Genomic DNA, 16,159 nt, shown 5'->3' with positions numbered 1-16,159 from the left:
AGGTTTGATAAAATTTTTAACATATCTGCTATTTGTTTAAGAATATTAAATAATGGTCATAGGTTATGTAGAAAATGGGGTTTTGAAAATTTAATAACTTGTATAAGCAATCTAATACTCCATCCACCGGTTCTTAAATGCATATCATTTAGGAATTAGGATAACTAAATTAATAAAAATTGAACTAGCTTACTTGCCCTACATTTATTATATTGCTATATTTGTTTCGTATCAAACCAACCGATGGCTACTGAAAATATATATTTGCAAAACATCCAGCTAAATACTAAAAATTTCCATTGGTACTGAAAATAGAGCAAAAAAGATGCAAATACTGAAACTGAGTCAAAAGATTTCAAGGGCAACATTCTCTTAGTTCGATCAAACAAAAAATTCCAGTTTCGCGAAAAGAAAATGGAATCGCTGTTCATAATTGCTTTCTCTAAAGACGGCGAGGGTTTTGGCCCCAAAACCCAATTCCCCACATGGCGTACCACCGCCCATCGCTGCTCCTCCGCCGCCGGCGCAGCCTCCCCACCCCTTCCTCCCTCCTCGTCCTCCTCCGCCACCGCGCCTTCGCCTCCTCTCCCTCCCCACCCTCGCCCTCGTCCTCGCCCCCCTCACCGGCCTCCCCTAAGCCCCCCGCCCTATCCGCCCGCCTCGCCTTCGTCTTCGACCAGCTCGATGCCATCGACCGCTCCCGCTCCTCCGACCTCTCGGCCCGCGACGCTGCCCTCCGCCGCATCCAGTCCTGGCGCCGGCCCGCGCCGCCTCCTGAGGCGCCGCCGCTGGAGGGAGAGGCAGGACCGCGGCCAGAGCCGGGGCCGGAGCCGGAGCCCGACGAACCGAAGCAGGAAGCTGAGGTGTCGGTGGCAGCGGCCGATGAGGTGAGGAGGATGAGTATGGAGGAGGTGCTGCGGAGGGAGGTGGAGCTGGTGCACCCCTGGCCGGAGTGGATCGAACTGATGGAGCGGCTTGCTCAGCAGAGGTACTTTGACCTCGGACGGGCCGGTGGTGCCGACGAGGCCTCAATGGCCGCCGCGGTGCCCATGGACCTCTCAGAGGTCAGCGAGGAGGCCGGGTTCGACTTCTCCAGGGACTGGACCACCGTTAAGAACGCCTGCATGAACTTTGGCCGCGACCGGTTCGACATCCTCAAGTACGTTTGTTGCTCCTGATGTTACATTTAGTGGAACATTTATGTTCCTTGTGTTGTTAATTACGTGATGTGGGTCAAATTCGTCTGCGTGCCAATATGCCATTGCCTTAGGTGTTTGTGATAGCCTCGAAAAGTTTGAAGGCAGTCTATGTTAAGATAATTTCATACCATAGTCTTTGATTCAGTTTGTCGCCATTCCAATATTGCATAACTATTGAGAGACCATTCCCGTTTGTGAGAAGCCTGTCGGATAATCAAAACCTTATCTTTGTTTAGAGGTATCAGGTGCTACCTGCACAGAGTTTGAAGGCAGGATTTGATGAGAATTTCTAGATCCATCAGAAATGGGTTGTCACTGTGTTCTTTCTCCTAGTTTGATACTAAGAAGTTACCATTGTTTTAGTTCATTGAAGATAGATGATTACATTGCGATTGCAACCATAACTTTTTTTTCCTTGCTGTAAGTGGATAATGATGATGCATATCCTGTCATCATTATTCCCTGTGTATGTGTGGAATAGATAATTTTAAATCGCATTAAAATTTCTGAAAGTTTTAAATCGCATTAAAATTTCTGAAAGCTTCCCATCCATTTATTGCTAAATCTAGAAATTCAGGAGTACAAGTATTTGATGTTAAGTTGGAAAATTCATCATTGCTAGACTTACTAATTTGCACTGTAACTCTTTTTATGCTGAGAGCAAATCACTATGGCCATCCAAATCAGATATAGCTTCCTTTCATATGATATTTTTTTGGTGAATCCTTGACTGAAGCACAGGAGAACTAAATATAACATATAATGAATCGGAGGTTAATATGTAATGGCTTGCCTCAAAATTAGTAAAAGGAATTCAATTATCCTGTCAGAAATCAGAAAGGGTTATTATTAATGTAGCACCATTTGGTTGACTCTGTAGACAATCATAGATGCAACAAATGAACGAACAGTAACTGACTAATAATCATGTTATTGGTTCCTCAATCTTATGCAGATCATTGCCAAGGAAGGATCTTCAGATATTGGTGGGCCATGGGTGCCCCAGCATGGATGCAAAAGCTGTGTTTTCTGCAAAGCTGATAAGAAAACTTGTCCATCTTGATGAGGGCGATGTAAGTTGCATATTCTAAACCAAAATTTGTTTCTGAATGCCCAAAAATATGTATTTCACCACTTTGTGTTTTGTCTGCCAACTTGTATCTTAACCACCATGGTCTCCAGTTGTCATTGTGGACTTGTGGTGATGACAAGCACCATAGAAACAGTCCTCAGCGATATTACTTTTCTGTTATTGATTATAATAGATGTTATTTGAGGCTATATGGGGTACATGCGATGTCTCATTTGACAATCTCATCTTCAATTCTTCCGTTCTTAATGCCCAGCTGCATATGGCAAGCACAATTTATTTTCTTATGCTGATTTCATTAGGACTTAGTTGGATTGGTATCTCCACATTTAGGGAAGTCGATTAACTTTAAATTCCATTAGTATATGCTTTTGTTGTTCTTGCATATTTTTAACATCAACAACTCATTTAGCTACTACTGCTGGCCAAGTGCTGCTGCTGCTGCATTGACACTCACAACAGTCAGTGGACCCACTAGAAAACTTAAATTCATGAAAACCTGTGATACGATCGCTTAGTCTGCAAATTCCTTGATGCTTGTGGTCTATTTAGTTATCCCAAAGCCACATGATACAGTCATGGCAGCAAGAGAGTGAAGGAAGTTTATGTGAAGTAAATGGTTTTGATACGAAATTCTTCTGTCCTGATTCCTCTTATCAAATAATCTAAGATTGATGAGTTAGTTAAGATAGGGACAAAAGATAATTGGACCAAAAAAGATCATTTTTAGACTAAAGGTTTGGATTCTTTCATCTACTTCTCGCATTGAACTGGTACATTACATGCTAGACTGTGTTGTAAAAAGTGCTATGCAAGTAGCTGGATTTTGCCTAATGCCTTGTCGACTTAGCATACAAGATGGTGATGAGAGGGAAGTGTAGGGGTGAGTGGGGGGAGTGAAAGAATTTAACCATGCTGACAGTGGCCCAAAACCAACAGGTGAAGGAAGTCATAACCACCTTGCCTCTGGCTGTACCTCCATCTCCACTTGCTTCCTTTTCTAAACCCGGATCCACCCTGCTTAGCCAATCTCCTCATCCCCAACGTATCTTGACACCACTTTCTTGCAGATTGTTCATGTCTTTGAACCGCCTGCAGCGAGTTGTTCTCCTTCTGACCGCCTAGGCATGCTGGCCACATAAGCTCACCAACTGGTCAAAAGCTTTACAGGAGGGTGGTTCCTAGCATTCTGAAGCCACCTATGCTAGACAAACTGAAATTGTTACTATTCACAAATATGATAAAATGCTTAACCTTCGATAATTTCTTCGTTCTTTTTACATAAATGGAACATATTCACCTGGCATTAGTTGTTGTAAGGTCATTTTATTGTTAGTTTGAGCTAAAGAATGTGTGCTGAACAATCTTGTTGTGAAACATTCATGTTTTTTTTTTACTGACAAAACCTATGTCAAAGTGCCGTTGGCATGTACCCGGAGTTGCCATTTCGAAATAGTTGTTCATCAAGAAAAAAAAAGAGGATTTTTCCTGTCCTGGGTTTCACCAGCCTCCCTCAAAGGTTTAATTTCTTGTTGTGGCTTATTTTCAGGACTGGGTACTCCCTTTTGTATTGCATTTTTATCCTCTAACCCTACATCAATGATGTGAAAGAGGTTGCGCCTTTGTAGTATGCCATTTAGTAGGTGCATCTGTGGTTGTTCCTCTCTAAGTTTTTCATGGACATTGCTCACCTTGGTTTCTGCACATGGCAGTTTATGGACAAGAATTGTGAAATGGAGTTTTATTTCTGAATACTGTGCGTTTGCACTTTGCCTAGTAAAGCTGCTTTAGGTTCTGCCCAAAAAAGACACTGAAATACTCCCTCGGTTCCAAATGTAGATCGTTTTGGCAAATCTAGATACATAGATTTTGCAATGCATCTAGACATATATTGTGTCTAGATCCATAGAAAAAATTATGCATCTAAATTTGCTAAAACGACCTACAATTTGGAACGGAGGGAGTAGGTTATTTTAGTACCTCTGGTTAGATGGTATATTGCTTTTGCATAACAATTGTGTTTGACCTTGTCTGGCGTATGCCCTCTTTTTGTTTGGATATCATTACTACTCTAATGCTTTATATCCCTTTTGTTTTGCTCTCTCATACTGATTTTACTGTTAGCCTTTTCATATGAAGGGGTCTCCATTACAGTTTGGCCTTGTCATGAGATCTAAATACTTGTGATTCTAACATATTACTTGTGTTATATTTCTCATGCAGCTAAATTTCCTTAGCTAATGCCTTCTTCCCATTCTTTTAATTTTTCGTAGCTAGTGCACTGCTTTTATACATCATCATCATAGAATTCAGTGTAGTATTTTTGTGTGCAATAATCAACAGAGGATGTTAGTCCCAAGGAATGTAGATCAGTTCTTGTCTAGTTGCAATGTCTAAGTGAACATCAAATATGGTAATACCTGTTAAGAAAATCTGGCCTTCTGATTTCTTTATTTTGCTTCTAATTCACAGGTATGTAGCTCTTGTAATTTACGAAATGTATGCTCGAGGGGTTACATCCTTACACGTAAAGAAGATGAAGCTAGGACCCTCGATGTTATGCGTATTTTATTGATCTATGGTTTTGATCACATAAAGGAAACCGTAGAGAACAAGCCTCTTCTCAAATTGAAATCTTTGAAGGCTGTTGTCCGGAAATTAATACACGAGATTGTCAAGTTGAGCAGTGTTCCTATTGATCCTAATCTCCCACCCCCTGTAATAAGGAAACCTCCTCCTAAGGTGAAGCAACCACCTCCCCCACCAAAGAAGCGAGTCGGACGTGATGATGTAGAGATGAAGAAAGGAGATTGGCTCTGCCCTAAGTAATTTAAGCCACTTTCCTGTAATTTTTGGAACCTTGTTGACTTGAGGAATATTATTTTTACTTTCTGGAGTCTGTTTGCAGGTGTGACTTCATGAACTTCGCAAAAAACAATGTTTGCTTGCAGTGTGATGCTAAACGTCCAAAAAGGCAACTCCTCCCTGGAGAGTGGGAATGTCCTCGGTTAGCATACGCACCATAATTCTGTTTGGTGTCTATTTTTCTAGCCTATTCTGTCATAACTGTATTGAACGCGCAATATACTTTTCAACATCTTTTGTTGCATCTATGTTTGCTATATTTTATCTGTCCTCAGACACACTTATGAAAAAACAACTTGGTATCTAGGATGCAATCTATTTTTTCAACCTTATTCTGTAATAACTGTATAGAAAACACACTGCACTAGCCTCTGGCACTTTCCTACATCTTTTCTTTTGTTACATCCATGTTTACTGCATATGATTATCTGTAATCAAACACAAATATGAACAAAAATGGCTTGGTATCTAAGATCCATAGGTCTGGTCTCTATGACACCAGTTTCTGATGAGGTGACTTGTTGATTATGGTGAATAAGAAAATAAAAATAGCACACTTTCCAGTCGTTCATGAATTAAGTTGTTATGTAGTTAATGCCTTTTCTCATTGATCTGATTTGTATACATGAAATTTCAGGTGCAATTTCTTGAACTATAGGCGGAATATGTCATGTTTCCATTGTGAGCACGACCGCCCTGCTGATGAGTATGCCAAGAGCCAAATGGAAGCAAAGCAATCGGCACTACGGAAAAGATTGGAAAGACCTCCACGCAAGTCTGATGTTTCTAGTGCATGGAACTTTGATTTTGATGATAATGAGTCAGACGGCGCTGATGTTGCTGCATTTGAGTTTGCTGATTCATCTAAAGCGAGGGAGAGCTCATCTGTGGACAGCATGTCCTATAGAGATTCTGCTAGGGGCTCAGAGGACGATGACTTCAGAATGGCTGAAACAATGGCTAAGGGAAGAGATAATTTCTCAGAAAGAGATAGCTTGCCATCTTCTAGGGTTGGTTTTGATGATTTTGATGATGAAGAGGATGACATTGACAATTACGAACTTGACTTATCAAAAGGAAGTCAGGCTGGTGGAGTATCAAGGATGAGCTATTCTGATCTTGAGAATGCTTCTGATTCAGAAGGTTTTGGTGAATTTGATAACAATAGAAAGCCCAGATATGCAACCAAGGATGATATAGCAGCGTCTGCTAATGAGGATGAATTCGAGGATCACCCTTCCCTGAGATCGAGTCATCTTGCTGATTCTTGGCATAAAACCAGAGGTCGGAGTGGTTCTACTAAATATAGAAGGGCATCTTTTGGATCAGAGAGTGATGATGGGATCAATTCCGATTTGGACGAGGACATTGACGAAGGTCTTAGAAGTAAAAGAAGCCATATTCAGGGAAATCCTGAGAGAGCTTCTGTCAGGCGCAATGCACTTGCCTATAGTGATGATGAACCATTTCCTAATGATATGGATTCTGGTATGGTTGATCGGTTCCAGTCTAGGCGGACTAAGTCTTCCACAAACATCAGTAACAACTTCCGTGGCAGAAGCCGTAACTTGAATGATAGACAGTCTAGAGGGGACCGTTATGGTAGAACGGACCGGAATGAAAAATCTAATGGTTTTAGTATGCATCGTGGTGGGCCAGTATCGGATAGGAGCCGCAGGGTTAGAGGAAATCAGCTAGATAATGGTTCAAGAGGTTCACAAAGAACTGGAAGAAGAAATTGGGATAGAAGTGGTGACTTCCATGGCAGGCGCTGAGACTTTTAAATAGAGGATATGGATAAAACAAAGAGAGCAGCAACATAAGTATTAGAAGAGGGGACAAGTAAGCAGCAAGTTCCTTTGGTGGAAAACTGAATGAGAATTGGATTTAGAGGCCCTGGCTGATATGGGTGCTCCCGGGAAAGTTACGATTTGTTAGTCATTTCTCCATTTTTGCTAACACTTGCAGCATTATAGTGCAAGAAGGGGCCTGGGCCTACCTATGAGTATTGGCATGGCAGCATGTATGTCCGTTAAGCAATGTTGTAATCCTTCACTGATTACTTTCTGAATGAGCAATAAAGTTCAATTTGTCATGTGAAAAATACAACATAATGGCACACCACATTTCTGTTTTGGGTTTTCATTCTGCAGAACCGGATTTATGTTTCAGAACAGTATCTAAATGATGAATCTATCTACTTCATGTATATGCTTACATCTGTTCGATCCTTAAGTCTGGATATTTCAATTTCACAGGTCTGTTCCCTTCAGCATGGAGCTCATTTGATTTCACCATAGCCGTCTTTCAAGATGCTCCTCCATTGTGTGACCACACCTCTCATCTGCACTTCCTTTTGAATTTTTGAAACACCGTACTTGTTTGTCTCCTTGTTATTTTTTTTTGTTGCATTACATGGCATTGCAATTGCATCTGTCGGAGCCTACAAATCTGAAAACTCTGTTTGCGAATTTATGTTGTTCTTTTATAAGCGATTTTGTGTTGTTTGGATGGCCTCATGGACGGCGGTGGACGGAGTTCGGCGGGGCAGGCCGAGCTGGGCCTGATTGGGCCGCTGGGTTTGCTTGACTGCGCGTAGGAGGTGGTCCGGGCGATGCCGTCGAATTTTTTTAAAAAAGAGTTAAAAATATTAAGTTCGAAAAGGGGTGCCGATTTGGAAAATTTTCAAAAATGGGTACCTCCTGTCCGATCAACGGGCGGAAGGCGTGGGGCCGGATACCTCCCGCCCATCCAACGGGCGGGAGGTGCCTCTTCGCGAATAAGTTTTCTTATTCGCGAAGAGTCCCCTCCCGCGGCGGCAAAGGCATCCGGGCGGGATGGCCCTTTTTCTTATTTTTTTGTTTGAATTTATATTTTACAAACTATTTAAAATTCATACTTTTTTCAAATACAAGATTTATTCGCCATACTCTTTTGTATACATATATATTTTTTAAAAAAATCGATAACAATATTACTCTGCTTCCGATCTAATCCACTGCGCGGAGGTTGAAGCTGCATCTCAAATCACGTTGTTTGTCCACTGCGCGGAGGTCGAAGCTGCATCTCAGATCATGTTGTTTGACCATGGAGTACGTGTACCGAAGGCATAGTACAATAAGAGCTTTCGTCGGATTCATGACAACTTGACGCAAAGGTTATGTGCACTGACGTGTTGCAGCAGAGACGACGTGGGGGCCTCCAGTTCATCTTATGCGTCCACCCACGTGTACACAGCTGGCCCATCAAACTCACCGTGCTCCAGATGTACTCACGTACTAAAATTTTATATGTATACAAAAGAGTATGGCGAATAAATCTTGTATTTGAAAAAAGTATGAATTTTAAATAGTTTGTAAAATATAAACTCGAACAAAAAATAAGAAAAAGGGCATATCCCGCCCAACTTTGCCACCGTGGGAGGGGTCTCTTCGCGAATAAGAAAAGTTTCTTATTCGCAAAGAGGCACCTCCCGCCCGTTGGATGGGCGGGAGGTGTCTGGCCCCATGCCTTCCGCCCGTTGATCGGGCGGGAGGTACCTCTTTTTGAAAAATTTCTAAATCGGCATCCTTTTCGAATTTAATTTTTTTCTAACCCTTTTTTTTAAAAAACTCCAATGCCGTCTAGGGGCTGGGCAGTGACTTGGATTCCGGCCCAAGTCAGGGTCTAATTATTCAAATATGTTTTACATGTCCGTATGTGCGGTAACATAAATTTTACCTGATCTATATAAGACTATAAACTTTATACTCTTTCATTCCATGTACAGGTCGTGTCATGACCGTGTCATGACCGCATAAGACATTAATTGTTCGTGTTCCGATTAGATTAGGATTTCAATTGATTTGTTCGGATTCTGATTAGAATTCTAATTGACAGACCAAGAAGAAATCATTGCTTACTTTAAAAATATTATATATATATATAAAATATACATTTATATAAAACTATAACTATAGTTTGGATTCAAATTCAAACTATAATCCAAATATCTCACTTAAATCAAATAAAATACGAATAATTCATGCATACATGTTCCATCTAAATGCATAATCTAATTTACAAAGAAATTTCAAAAGAGGAGAGATGTATTTACTTATATTCGACCTATTCTATAATGTATCTACACAGTTTAACAAAAGCTTTTTGAAATTATAGCTTTACACACATTATTTTTAAAAAATAAGATGTGAAGATACAAACTAGTCTAATCTAGCACAATTATGTTCTTAACCTTGTGCTAAACTGCTAATTGTGCTAATCTTGATATTCTCATTTTGGTGGTAGAAACTTTTAAATACGTGTAGCAAGTTAGCAACACTTCGTTTAGCTTCTACAATAATCGGATGTTCCAAGAAGGACTAGGAACACACTTTTTGACACAACTCCGTATCTTCTCCTCTTCACTATTCCTTCCAGGCTTAACCGCATCTCTTCGGTTGAGGTTTTGTTTTTTTTTCCCCGAAACACACTGTAGAAAAGCAGACAGTTTCATAATTAGGGTTGATTTGTAGACTCCAAAAGGAGTTCAGGGAGTAACATGAACTTTATTTTACATTGGAATTTCGAATTAACGACGTTGCTGACTGGCTGACTGCTGAGCCACCGCCCACCAGGAAGAAGGAAACGCACGAGGCCGCATGGCCGCAAGAAAACATCGAGAGGCCTCCCGGCGCCTCCACCACGCATCTCCGAACGCCGCCCCCACCCGCCTTATCCCTCCGCGATCGCCAGCCACCCCCGCGCCACACAGAAACGAAAAAGTATCTCCCGCGCACGCGCTCTCCCCTCTCCTCCCTTCTCCGTCTCGCCGGGGCGACCGCCCGCTCGCCGCGCGCGCCATGGCCTCCGACGCGCGGCTCTCCCTGCCGTGCCGCCTCCCCGCGCCCCTGCCCCCGCCGCCGGCGCTCCGGCGCTCGCCCCGCGCCGCCGCCGCCGCGGCGTCCACCTCCCCGAGGTGCCGCGTCTTGACAACGGCGGTGCCGGCGCGCCCCCGCGCCCGCCCCGGCCGGTGGCGGGCTCTCGCCTCCGAGGGCGAGGCGCAGGGCCAGGTGCAGCAGCAGGACGACGAGGTGGTGGACAGCAACGTGCTCCCCTACTGCAGCATCGACGGCAAGCAGAAGAAGACCATCGGGGAGATGGAGCAGGAGTTCCTCCAGGCGTTGCAGGCACGTCCGCGCGTTTTTTTTACTTTTACTTTATACCTGGTGGTGAATTGAATTGAATCGAGGTATTTGCTGCTCCTGGTGTTTAGGCGTTCTACTACGAACAGAAGGCCATCATGTCCAACGAGGAGTTCGATAACCTCAAGGAGGAGCTCATGTGGGAAGGCAGCAGCGTTGTCATGCTAAGTAAGCGCGTTTTCGTAAGCCCATCTTGATTTTGTTCGTCTCTGATGCATGGAAATGATTTGATCGTGCTAATTACTAATCAATGTTCCTTTGTTTTTGGTTATTAGGCCCGGATGAGCAAAGGTTTTTGGAGGCCTCCATGGCATATGTGGCTGGCACCCCCATCATGACAGATGCTGAATTCGATGACCTAAAGTTGAGATTAAAGGTTAGATCTAGCTGTCCTATTAATCTCTCCTGCTTTACTAAGGATGGTTGGTGTTAGTTTGGTCTCCATTTCTGAAAATTTGAAAGGGTTCAGTGCAAATTCTCACTCATACCAACCAATTTTCCTGTTTTACTAAGGATGGTTGGTGTTAGGCCAGTTTCAGTGCACAAATTCATTGCACAGCTACCAAGAGCGAGAATTTGGTAACTGTGCCGGCTGAGTTTCATGGTGATGAAACTCCTCTCACATCCCATGAAACTCTGTCTTCTCTCTCCCCATAATGACCCTGCCATGTTAGCAAATTTGCTGATGTGGCATGCCATTTAATGCCCATGAAACTTCTCATGAAATCCCCACTGAGACTGGCCTTAGTTTGGTCTCCATTTCTCAAGTTTATGAGCTACAAAGCAAGCAGGAATTAATATTCGATGGAAGAAGCCCATTTGGTGGAATCGTGAAAACCCCACTAAAAACCATGTTCGTGTGTTTTGAAAAAATCTAAAGGAAAAAAAAGAACTCATACATATAGAGGAGGTAATGATGCACAAGCATGTAAACTTCTAAGATTGAGCTTGACTCTATTTCTATAAGGTATGAAATTGGCAAAGAGTGAAGATATAATGAAGAAAAGTGCAAACAAGGTATACGTTTTTTTTTCTTTTTGTTTGCTCTCTGTCAATTTCAACTCACAAACAAAGTCGAGTTTGACCATAAATTTCATATGCCCGTGCATCAGCAGCTCCTCTTCATCTATGAGGGCGTGATATAGACTATAGAGAGAATGAAGCTCTAGCAATATAGCAAGTTATTACCAATTTAAAATCAAAGGTCTAGTGCCATTAAGCAAATAGCTTATTACTAGACCTCCATTCATGATTGGTGATTGTTTCGGGAGTATGGCATGGAGGCAGTCGATCATGTAACGACTAACAAGCTTTGTGGTGCTCTGACAATTTGTCTCCATAGGTCAGTGCACGGAAGAGAGGTCCATATTGATTTGTTTAGTGGGGTTCCCTTTTCCTTGTTGCCTGGACCACTAGTGTTATGCCATTTAGGTGTTATTTGGCTTCAGGTCCAGTATTTCACTTTTGGACTTCGGAGATCATGAGAATCTTGAGATGAATTTCACCTATCAACTAATGCATCATAAGCACAGCAGTGTGATATTCTAAATCTGCTGTTATTTTTTCTTGATAATTTCTCCTCCAGAAAGAAGGAAGCGACATTGTACAGGAAGGTCCAAGATGCAGCCTACGGAGTCGAAAGGTATTTAATAATCATTCAATATATTGTCTTGCCAGTTATTCTACTTCATGACAGCACATACTGGAAAGAAAAGCGTAGTTATATCACTTTTTTTTGTTCCTATATAGTGAGGCTTGTAATGACTAATGAGGCCATGCCTCAACATAGTTATCCTTACCTAGCAGAAGATCAGGACCAGTACTTTTGTCAGCTTTGTCACCAAAATTTTTGCAACATTGTTGTCTACATTTCCTTCAGTGATGCCTGACATAGTGTTCCGCATCTATACCCTGTGAACTTTAACTGAATATTATTAGTGGGTCGAGGGAGGCGTTATCCGCCCATATAGTGTAGCGGGTAAAGTCTTCTGTGATCTTAAGTCCATACCACCAAGTCAATGCTAAGAAACATTATCTTGTAGATCTGTTGTACCAAGTAAACAAACAAACAGAGTCATTCAATCAAGTCAGATGAGTTTACACTATAGTGTAATATTCTTCAGATTAGATATACCCATTAAGACGTGACTTTACCATTCTCACTGGTTTGGGACAGTAATGTGAGTTTGTTCATTTTTAAGAATCCTAACCTAGTATGGAATTTTGTGCAGGTCTACAGTGACTTGACTGTTGACTACTTCAAGATGTTCCTGCTAAATGTTCCAGCAGCTGTTGTAGCTCTAACACTGTGAGTATTACATAGAAATGTTCTGACATGACAGGAATGAAAGAGGATTGTTTGAGTTCTTCTTGATTTCGAACGGTCATATCACACTGCAGCCAAATATAGCTATTGGTTTAGCAGGGACCACTATCTTCATTAGGTGTCTAATGCATGTTTCTTCTTGACAGATTCTTCTTCTTGGATGATTTGACGGGATTTGAGATCACATATCTTCTTGAGGTAAATATTGGCAAATTGAAGTCCTATTATTGGTTTTTTGTTGAGGATATTACAACGACGGCATACAAGTGCTATTTGAATGTGATTTTTGTCTGTAAACTCGAATTAGTTTTGTTCCCTACAAAAAAAACATTAGTTTAGGCTTCTGGACTAGAATTAGGGAATGTTATAATCACAATTCATTATCCTTGATAAAATTTTCTTTTTGTATACTGAAAGTTATTTCTATTGATTTGGAAGTTTAAAAGTGGTGGTTGCACTCCAGTGGGCGTTAGCTGCTGCTAAGATTATCAGGGGCATCTGACTATTATGTGTACCTTTTGGAAATATAATAGCATGTCACTCAATAACATGGAAAATAATTCTCTTATAGTAAAAGGTTACCCCCTCTGCCATCATATTTTTCCTGCATAAAAATGAGCACCTAGGACTTAGTCTAGTGCTGAAATGCTGGTTTTGCCAAACTTGTCCAAACTGTTCAAACATTCAGACTGGGCGTTGAAACAACGCATGCAACCAATTATCATGCTTATCTTTTTTATATTGATGTTTTGTTCTTTGCATCAAGAAATGATAAGCTAAAGTAAAAAAGGAACAGAAATAATTCAATAAAGTTAATACAGTTGGTTGTTGAGACAAACTTATTGTCAAATACAACTAGTAACTTTCCTTGGAATTTCTTGTATTACAGTTCAGATTTGTACTCGAGAGTTCTGATGACAATAGATGGCATTCTTGTCGTGCATGCCACATTTGAAAGTTTATCTGTGTTCAGTATATCTTAGGTTCTTTAGTTGGCATTAGTGGCACCACCCAAGGGACTTTCTTATTTGTAACTGCACTTTTCTGATTTATGCAGTTGCCAGAGCCTTACAGTTTCATCTTCACATGGTTTGCTGCACTGCCTTTAATATTTTGGGTAGCACAGTCAATCACTAATGCCATTGTGAAAGACTTCCTGATTTTGAAGGTATTTTCCTTTTTGTTGTTTATACATTATTGCATAACTGGAGAATAGGAGAGATGATGTATTACTCCTTTTTCAGGGCCCATGTCCAAATTGTGGAAATGAGAACCTTTCCTTCTTCGGGACTATACTGTCAGTGCCTAGTGGTGGTGCTAAAAACAGTGTGAAATGTGCAAAGTACGCCTGACGATTGTTAATATCATGTTCTATATGCTTTCAACCTTATATTCTGAGAAGTGTTTATTGCTATATTTGTTCATCAGTTGTGGCACTGAGTTGGTGTACGACTCAGCATCCCGGTTGATTACACTCCCAGAACTGGCAGAGGCATAAATAAAGGTGGTTTAGGTGAGTCACTCTCCCACCAGCCTGCAGTCATCAAAGGTAGAGCAAAAGTACCATGCTAGTGACTTCATAGTTATGCCTACTTAGCTTAGAATCAAACCATACTGTGTCGAAAAAATTGAAAAGTTTAGGAAAATGTGTATGATCTAGATAGGACATACATTTGTCATTTTTGTGTGTAAGAGAATGCTAACTGCTTGGATCTTCCTAGGTTTCACTAGGAGGAGAGATGGCCGAGCAGATCCTGTGATCTACAACACAAATAAAGCAAGGCCTGACCTAGAGTCGGGTGACAACCGTGCAGTGATGTTTGTTTGTCATGCTGGTCGATGTATATCTTAAACAAATGTAGATATTTGTACTATACAGTGTTGATGAAATGGAGATACGTGCATAGAGTGTAGAAAGAAAAACTAGCCATATATGTTCGTGCTATCTTAGCATACCATACCTGTCTGAAGAACTTGATGCTGTATGTGAAGTAGTTTCTCTTGACCAAACCCTGCTTTTCGATGTTACCTGAGTGTAAAGTAGTTTCTCTCCGGCTCATGGTACTGAGGTGGCCAGGGCAGGTTCTGCCCTGTGCGAAGTTGACAAAATGGGCCTAGTGCTTATACTATAACATATTATGCGTTGAATAGCATTTTCAGGGTGGAAGTGGAAAATGGAGACGGATCGGGTACGAATCAAATAGTCTACTTTTTCACATTACTATAAATATTTGAGTGCAAATATGTGAATCCAAGCGTGGACATCTACCCACCACCTCATTCGACGACACGTGTCCAAGCAAATAGCATCACAGAGTCAAAACGACGCTAACCTGCATGCTCCAGTGAAAATCGTGGGTACCTGCCCACCGCGCTTTTTCGCACAACAGCGGCCTTGGCACTCGATACTTTGGCATCTTCTTAGATGTCTTGTTCATCACGGGGTGGAATAGCGAATGTGTGCAGACGACAAGCACCATACGTCAACTTTCGTCACACTATTCTTTGTTGGGCTGTCTTCACATTTGTAGCTTTTTTTTTTTGAGGGACATTTGTAGCTAACTAGCAGCATCCATTTCAAAGAATGGGCGTGAAAAAAAAAGACCCTGAGCTTATATAATTGAGAAGTGAGAATCAATCTTCAGTTGTCTGAACATTCACAGTCAATCTGAATATTCAGATCACCAGGACATTACAAATGTTGCTGCATTTGCAAAACTGTGTTTTCAGTGCCGCCCACAGATGCCATGTCGTGGACCCAATCTGAACCAGAACAAGACTTGGGAGTCCATAGACTGGTTTTGACATGGACAGATTGTGCTTGAAATGGTGGTTGAATGGATTTCAAGTAGTTCTAAACCTTGCGCGAATGCCTGAACTGTTAGCCCGTTTACTGAATTACCACTCGGCGCTATCAGAATCAGTCAGGGTACATCGGTTCACAACATTTTTTTTTTCTTCTCACTGAAGTTTCAGTAGTGTACTTTTGATAGCTACCTTCGGGTTTGAGGCCCGCAATCTGAACTCTTACAGCGCAACAGGTTTTTAGCAGCTTGTTTTTCTTCGGTTCAGTTAGCCATGGAAGCTCTTGTTATCGTCTTCGTGTTACTGATTGATTGATTTACAGTATCTTGCAGTAGATACAGGGCTACATTTGCTCTTGCAGTTTACGGTGTCTGAGCTGAGTTCAGGCAGGATATGAATGCTCTAACAGCAGCCCTTGCACAGCTACTGAATTTTCTGAACTTGAGCTAGTTATCTACTTGACACGCCGAAGATTGTGGACGATGGCCAATGGAGAGTGATGATGAAAAAGGTTTCAGTGAAAGCAAACTCGATCAAATTGACCATCTTTAGCTGCGTGCCCATGCCGTCCAATACGAGACACCATGAAAAGAACAAAACAGTTCACATCTCCTTGGTCCGCGCACCTTTCAATTCTCGTAAACACTGGCGAAAAGATTAAAAGTTCCTACTATAAGCATTCTACCGTCAC

The 16,159-nt window shown here is 41.6% G+C and overlaps 2 protein-coding genes across 3 annotated transcripts; both read left to right on the top strand.

Annotated features, from left to right (window-relative positions):
• Window positions 1–458: 458 nt before the first annotated feature.
• Window positions 459–7,770, top strand: LOC112881933. Of its 2 annotated transcripts, XR_003226555.1 has the most exons (6): window positions 459–1,159; window positions 2,155–2,272; window positions 4,762–5,114; window positions 5,198–5,296; window positions 5,792–7,177; window positions 7,413–7,770. XR_003226555.1 is itself a non-coding variant. In XM_025946865.1 (5 exons), exons 1-5 carry the CDS (start codon window positions 486–488, stop codon window positions 6,927–6,929), a joined length of 2,382 nt encoding a protein of 793 aa, XP_025802650.1. In that variant the 5' UTR covers window positions 459–485; the 3' UTR covers window positions 6,930–7,260. The 2 variants fall into 2 exon arrangements, 1 of the variants encoding a protein (XP_025802650.1); XM_025946865.1 differs by lacking the exon at window positions 7,413–7,770 and having other exon boundaries at window positions 5,792–7,260.
• A 2,024-nt stretch (window positions 7,771–9,794) lies between these two features.
• On the top strand, window positions 9,795–14,715 carry LOC112882166 (PGR5-like protein 1B, chloroplastic). The gene is made up of 10 exons (XM_025947151.1): window positions 9,795–10,322; window positions 10,409–10,505; window positions 10,613–10,713; window positions 11,923–11,979; window positions 12,569–12,645; window positions 12,810–12,861; window positions 13,721–13,831; window positions 13,908–14,005; window positions 14,092–14,176; window positions 14,385–14,715. Exons 1-9 carry the CDS (start codon window positions 9,795–9,797, stop codon window positions 14,159–14,161), a joined length of 1,191 nt encoding a protein of 396 aa, XP_025802936.1. The 3' UTR covers window positions 14,162–14,176; window positions 14,385–14,715.
• Window positions 14,716–16,159: the final 1,444 nt, after the last annotated feature.

The sequence above is a fragment of the Panicum hallii genome, chromosome 2 (assembly GCF_002211085.1).
Source record: "Panicum hallii strain FIL2 chromosome 2, PHallii_v3.1, whole genome shotgun sequence".
Classification (NCBI taxonomy): domain Eukaryota; kingdom Viridiplantae; phylum Streptophyta; class Magnoliopsida; order Poales; family Poaceae; genus Panicum; species Panicum hallii.
This window is presented reverse-complemented; position numbering and strand designations above follow the sequence as displayed.